Raw genomic sequence first — 7102 nt, forward strand, 5'->3', positions numbered from 1 at the left:
CTCATCAAATAATGCCAAAACCAAAAACCAATTTAGCTCAAGTGGTTCCATATAAAATAAAATAAAATAAAAAATGTTCATGTTGTTGACCTTGTACAATCATATTCATTAAAATGTGAAAACATGATATTGCTTTTATGTTGGACTCAACACATTGTAGGCTCTACCAAGTAAATTCATTGAAAAGGGGGTTTGATTTATGAGGAAGCTAGCTCAACAGACATACTAATTGAACTGAGCTCCATGACCACTTGGGTTGTTTTCCATTTAATGAGTCATGTCCTCAAGATTCAATAAGTAGTGGAAGTTGATGAAACTTTACACACCAAAATCTTCATGTAGGACCTTTCTCCTTCAATGATCCCAAAATGGCTACCCTACATGTGTCACTCACATTATACCCATAGAATTTGTGCTAGGACACGTGTAACGTTTCGGGTGGTTCATTGTTGATTTTATTTTTGGGGAGAATAAGAAAATAGTTACTGCAAATACTAAATAGGGGTTTATTTACCACAAATGAGTGAAAATGGTTTTACATTCTTACATTGTTGAGAAGGGTTATTCAGGCAAGTACTCATTACTAAATCATGGATGAAACAAGTTGTGTAACAAGAATAATTTTTGGTCCATTTTTCATTCTATGTATGCATTTACCTATGAAAATTGAGCAGTACATTTCCATGTAACCACATATGTACAAAAAAAAACCTTCTAACAACATTGCATATTTCTAGACAATGGACATGAGTTGGTATCAATATCAAAATAAATACTTTAAAATGGGCTATCTAAGGAGAATGTGGTATACAAAAGTGATAAATTTTTTTAATATATAAAAAAGGGTTTTCAAAAATAAATTCATTCTAACATGATATTTTATAATATAAAAAAATACCTTAAAGAGCCTATTTGAATAGAAAAACTCTGAGCTGGCCACTTGTTATTTTCCAATTGGTTCTTAGTATATAACAATTTTCTAAGAACCCAGTTTGGCATTACTGTGCTGTAAAAATAATTGCTGTGAGAGAAAGCAGTTTGGCGTTTGGTAAACTTTTTGTTAAGAGTATTGTTGGTACTGATTCCTCGTACAATCAAAAAATGATTGCCACATAATCATTAAACACAACGCCTCTTCAAAATTGATTCCTACATAATCAGAAAATGAAAGCACCTCATTAGCTGCTTTCCCTTGTAACTTTCTCTCACATCAATTTTTAACAATACGTGATTTTTTCATAGTTTACCAAATGGGGTGAGCTTCCAAAATTTTTTTTAAAAATCACTTATCACCTCAAATAAGTAATACCAAACTAGCACTTAGAAAATAACAAATGACTAATTGAAAATTTTTGTATAAAATGTCATATTAAAATGAGTCTATTCGTAAAAAGCTAAAAGGGTGGGTTAATAGATTAGAGAGTAAATACTAAATGGTTCCTATTTATTATTTTCTTCGGTATAGTAGGAGGTGAAATTAAATACAAAGCCAAATAGGTGACCTTTAGGGGCTCTAGAGTCCCTTTACAAAGTCAGAAGAAAAGGACAAGAGAAGTTTGAGAGGTCATGAGGGCCCAGCCATGGCATGTCCCAGAACTGTGAAACTTGGCTGCCAACCTGCAAGCATGTCTGGCTTCTCAGACAAAGATTTGGGTATCTTTCGACAGGGCTGCAATTACCATAACCCCTATCAACAAATGTTTTCAAAGGGTCTTGGACTTTACAAATTCTATGAGGCTGCTGGGTCTAGGAGTAAAAGGTGTTAGGTGACAACCCTATCCAATACAAGGCCCACTGGTCTAATGTATTTACATTTTTAGGGTCCACATAGAATAAATTGACAGCTATTTTGCTGATATCCTTCATTAATTTTACTCCCAACTTATTCATAAGATATTAAAGATGGAATTTTTTTTTTTTTTTTTTGGTATTAAATTTTTTCTCCTTATTTATAGAAATTTTTTTATTTTCTCAGACAATGTAACGCGTTACGTTTTCAAACTATCAAATTAAACTATTGATCAAGTGAATTATTGTCTAAGTACACAATTTGAATTAAAATTTGTCATCACAAGTTTCACAAGATATGACATAACGTGTGGAGTAGTCAACCCCCATCCCCACACACATGTAATGTCTTAGTCATTTCTTGCTGGGTGGAGCTGTGCATATGGTATCTTTTTTATGTGCCGACGCGTAATTGAGTGTGTTAGTCTGATATACATTGTTGATAAATTATTAAGTTTTTAGAGTCAAATAGTCGTCGAACATGATATACATGAGCTCTCATTCCTTGAGGATTTACTAGAAAACTATATAGAATTCATTACACTTGAAATAGCAGGAGAGCCTATTGCATATATATATATATATATATATATATATATACACAATTGCAATTGCATATATTTAAAAAGAGACGGGTGAAAATGTTGACATTTACAATTGCAATGTTTTGTAATGTGACATAGGCAGTTGATCCCAGATGTAAAATTTAACAACGTAAAACCATATGCATCTATTTGCATCATGAAATAACCTCACACATACCACAACCTAAGGCAAAGCCAAGAGCCTCTGGCCTTTATGGCCTCATACAAACCACAACCTGCAACTCCAAAACGATATAAATTATTTGGCCCACAAATTTTTATTTTTATTTTTTAAAGTTTTTATTTTGTTCATACAAAAACAGAGCCCGTGACTATTGTCATAGATTCATAGTACACAATTAAAAGTTGGTGTGCCATCAACTCTTTCCTTCCACATCCACTTTCCCCCCAAAACAGAAAAAAAAAAGAAAAAAAAAGAAAAAAAAGAGAGGAAAGAATGAAGAAGAAGAAGAAGCTTCACACACGCGATATCCTGAATTAAACCGTGAATCATAAATAAGGTAATGGCAGAAATCGCAATGAATTACTATTAACTCTACTGCTCTGCACCTACAGCTTGAGGTTAGACAAGTCCTTTGAGCTTTGTATTTTTTTTCTTTATACAAATAACATTAGAGCAATGAGTATCGAATACTGGATCTCGGATGCATCTAGGTAGTTGCTTTTAACCTATGATCCCGTTGCAACCTTGAGCTTCTTTAATGTGGAGTTTTGCAGCTTCAATAGTGCATCTCCATACTAGGCCTCAAAAGTTTGATTTATAGTTGGAGTTACAAAATAATTGTATCTTCATAGGACAACAGTTCAATTCTAATTCTTCCCTTCCAACTTGTAGGGTAAGAACAAATATGAAGCATTTTCTCACAAAATAACGATATTTTAGGGCTGGCTTCGGGTGTTTTGGGTTGGACTGCTTGGCTTTTTAGGCCTCTATATTTGTTCGAATTGTAATGGCTCACTTCCAATCTACCTTTTATTTGTTGGGCCCTTTTTCTCTTTATTTTGTCCATTTGTACTTTTCCTTTGCTTTTCAATGAATTTTATTCTCTAACAACGGCTAAGTAATGAAACGCTGTTTTGACGTCTAATGCCTACCAATTATGCCCTGCAAAGGCGAACATTGGATTGAAGACATAAAATGCAAAATGCTCAGAGTAAATCATTTCCAAAATTTTGTTCTGGAGGTGAGATATTTCTACCAAATTCCAAACGTCAAATCATTTCCGGTATGATCTTTCATCCCAGCACCCAATTTTCTTTAAATTTTGAATTCAAGCTTCAAGTTTTCACACAGAATATATGTGGAGATTCTGCAAAAGCGAATCCTTGGTGTGTAACTTGATAACTACAACAAAGGGTAAATATAAAATGAAAGCTACACTAGAGTTAAGCATTGTCTGTGTTTTGCTTAAACATTTGCTACGACATGGGACTCCGACTCCGACAACAAACACAGATGCGAATGGTCTGGCATATATCCAAAGACATGCATAGCAGATAATAGATTAGCATCCACAGTAGAGTGAAATTAGTAAAGGCATATAAACATGTCCCACCAAGTAAATGGAAGTCAATTGTCCCATCGAAATCTATGAAAGATCCATTTAGGAGCTCTGCTTACCAATTGGATCATCCTCCTCGCATATGAGCACCTAATTCACCAAACTGATCATCAGCTTCTACAGTATCCTCAGAAAGGCGCACTGCATCCAGTTTCTGTTTCAGGATTTCAATGGCATTGAGTAACAACTGAGAAGCTTTGACAGCACCAGTAGATTCCACTGTGAAAATAAAACTATCTTCTTTTGCAATGATATCCACAAGCCCAGGCTTCCCCATAGCTTCTGCTTTCTTGATCACTTCATCATCATAGGTGTATGCTTCAGGATCAACCACCACGACCTTTCAAAAGGAAAAGTTCAAAAAAGGAAACAAAAAAAGAATGAAGATTAAGATAGGGCATCAGGAATTATGACACAGAATTGAAACAATGGTGATACAATCACATCAGGGAAAGAGCACTTGCAAGAGAATCCCTCTACTATTGGTGACTATAATTCAAACATACACAACATCATTTATCTGAAAGATGGGCAACTCAGAGACTTTTTGGCTGTCATATGAAATTTGAATGAATAGCTTTCATTTAAATAGGATTTTTATGAACTCCCTTTAATGGAGCCAATAAAAACATATTTGGTATTCAGATGAGATATTCCACATAAATCAATATGCAGCAATTCAAATATCATGGAATGACCAGAGATACAATAAAGGACTGCAAAATCTAGAGACATGAACCAGAACCTGAAAACTAGGTCCAAAATCAAGCCCTGTAACTGCCAGTATAATCATCACTTGCATTCTACAGTGCCTCGATTACCCCTACCATCATGACCTGTGACTTCCCTCCTAGAAACCACATCTTGCTACAAACAGAACTTTCAGACGCACAATTTTAACAGAAGTAGTAAACATCTACCCATCTATACCTCATGCTATTGTATAACTACTGTCTACAATCTACTTAAGACAAAAACCTTTTGGTGATTGGCTCTTCATTGGGGAGCTTCCCCATTTCCAGAAGTTAAGCAGCATTAGGATAATACACAATACAAGATTTCTATCTATCTAATAAAAAGGCTGATAACTAGAGTAAAAGTCAATTATTAATACAAATCGGGGAAAGGTGAACTCTAGACCCCTCCTGAGATTAAAAAAAACTGCTATAAACAAATGTACTATAAGATGAAGTACCAATTAAACACATTCAGTGTCACCCCTGAGGAGAGGCAGTACATTTACATTTCCCTTAAGAAGCACCAAGATACTTGATTACTTAGTAATATTCCATTAAATGTGTCCTCATGCTTAGTAAGACCAACTGAGAAGCAATCAAATTATGTATGATTGAACCACTAAGATAAGGATTCAGATAACCAGCACAGCAAGCATCTAAAGCAATGACCTTTACAAAATCAGATTATCACATCCATTAAAAAGAAGTACAAACGTAAGAAACAACCAACCTTCTCGGTTTTAGGATCAAAGTCAAAGACTTTGGTAGGACTACTTTCAACCCAAGCCTTCTTCTCATCAAGAGTCAACATATCCATCAACTCCTCATTGATTCGAATATCGGGTTCGTACATGAAAGTGACAGTGGCTGCAGGTGACCACTTGGCATGATCTTTGCCAATCCCCTTTCTGGCAATGGCCCTTAGCCTCAGCTCTTGCCCCCTTCGCAACTTCACGATGATAATCCCTCTAAAACCACACCAAAAGTAAAGTAACCCAATATCAACAGCAAAACCATTCAACCATACCCAAATAACAATTCACATTACGACGTCAAAAAAAATTAGGGGAAAAGGACACATTACAATCTATTCCAAGAACAATACCGAAATCCTAAAAAACCCTATGAGAGAGAGAGAGAGAGAGAGAGAGAGAGAGAGAGAGAGAGGGAAGGTACATACTTTTGTTCGGAAGATTCCATGCCGGCGGAATCGGAGAAATCGACGGGGACGACGGTGTGGTCAGAGCTGAGAAGGTCCTTGCTAGTGACGTCTAGGGTTTGGTCGGAATGGCACTTGGCGCGAAGATGAAACTCGACGGAGCAGAACTCGCACTGGCCGTCGCCGTCGCAGGCGTCGCAGTCACGTGAGAAGCGCATGCTCATGGCTCGGTCGGATGTCAATGGGATGAGGCCGAGTCTGTGGGCTATGAACTCGTCGTTAAGCACGGACGAGTTGATCTCGATCTCGACGAGGTCGATGGCGACGGTGGGGACCTCGGCGATCATCACTCGCCGGAGCGCGTTGGCGACGCTGGCGTCGGTGTCGCGGAGCTCGAACTTCATGTAGTCGTCGCGCATTTCACGGATTTTGACCCGCGGTAGCCTCTGGTACGATTTGCCTTCCATTTCTCTATGTCTCTCCGAGTTTCTCACAGCACCGTCTCAGAGCTTAACTGTCTCTGAGAGAGAGAGAGAGAGAGAGAGAGAGAGAGAGAAGGGGTTTGGGTGAAGAAGACGGAGTGGCTGTGGAGAGGGTTTTGGGCTTTTTGTTTTTATTTTTTATTTATTTAATTTTGCTATAGATGGTTTTGGCTCTTGGGCCTATGGTGTTTTATGTGCTGTGCCCGCCATGGGCCGGCCCGGTCCATTGGACGTCATTTTTTGATCCCAATTCAGTCCAAGTTTTCGTGCCCAGTCAAGCACAGCCTATTAATATTTGTGCTCGTGTCGTGCCGTGCCTCATTTAAACGGACTGGGCTTGTGTCGTGCTGGGCCGGCCCGTCCCATCCCTGTTGACACCTATATTATAGATCACTTGCCCTTCAATTTTAAGTCTAGGAAAGATCAATTTAAATTAAAAGCTGCTTTTCAAGATGATTTGTGAATCCCTTATGTTTTACATACATAAATATAATGAATTTTTTTTATTTTTTATTTCTTTGTTTTGGTGCATTCATGGAGGACAGCTCCCTCCACAAAGAAAAAAGAAGTTTTTCTTTTCGAGTACTCGGGGAATGGGGCTTACACAAATATTCATTGGGTGCTTAGAAGTTTTGAAATTTTGCTCACATGGATGGAGGTGGAAGAACTTAACCAACTGAGAAAATAAGTTTTTCTTTTCGAGTACAAGGATTGGAAAAGGGGGCTTACACGAATATTCATTGGGTGCTTAGGAGTTTCGAACCTCTAC

General features: G+C 37.4%; 1 protein-coding gene across 2 annotated transcripts; it reads right to left on the minus strand.

Annotated features, from left to right (window-relative positions):
* Nucleotides 1-3650: 3650 nt before the first annotated feature.
* Nucleotides 3651-6454, minus strand: LOC117636341 (DNA-directed RNA polymerases II, IV and V subunit 3-like). 2 transcript variants are annotated; one of them, XM_034370808.1, is made up of 3 exons: nucleotides 5873-6446; nucleotides 5423-5660; nucleotides 3651-4295 (listed from the first exon to the last, which is right to left on the minus strand). In XM_034370808.1, exons 1-3 carry the CDS (start codon nucleotides 6316-6318, stop codon nucleotides 4023-4025), a joined length of 957 nt encoding a protein of 318 aa, XP_034226699.1. In that variant the 5' UTR covers nucleotides 6319-6446; the 3' UTR covers nucleotides 3651-4022. The 2 variants fall into 2 exon arrangements, with proteins under 2 accessions (XP_034226699.1, XP_034226700.1); XM_034370809.1 differs by lacking the exon at nucleotides 3651-4295 and adding an exon at nucleotides 4337-5278 and having other exon boundaries at nucleotides 5338-5660; nucleotides 5873-6454.
* Between the last annotated feature and the right edge of the window lie 648 nt (nucleotides 6455-7102).

The sequence above is a fragment of the Prunus dulcis genome, chromosome 8 (genome assembly GCF_902201215.1).
Source record: "Prunus dulcis chromosome 8, ALMONDv2, whole genome shotgun sequence".
In the NCBI taxonomy this organism is placed as follows: Eukaryota; Viridiplantae; Streptophyta; class Magnoliopsida; order Rosales; family Rosaceae; genus Prunus; species Prunus dulcis.

What these genes read in the sequence shown, in the direction of transcription:
- LOC117636341 (XM_034370808.1), bottom strand. Translation starts at nt 6,318, where the DNA reads ATGGAAGGCAAATCGTACCAGAGGCTACCGCGGGTCAAAATCCGTGAA. An exon ending in ATGGAATCTTCCGAACAAAA is followed by an intron (nt 5,661 to 5,872) that starts GTATGTACCTTC and finishes GTGTGGTTTTAG; the next exon opens with AGGGATTATCATCGTGAAGT. An exon ending in TTGATCCTAAAACCGAGAAG is followed by an intron (nt 4,296 to 5,422) that starts GTTGGTTGTTTC and finishes TCCTTTTGAAAG; the next exon opens with GTCGTGGTGGTTGATCCTGA.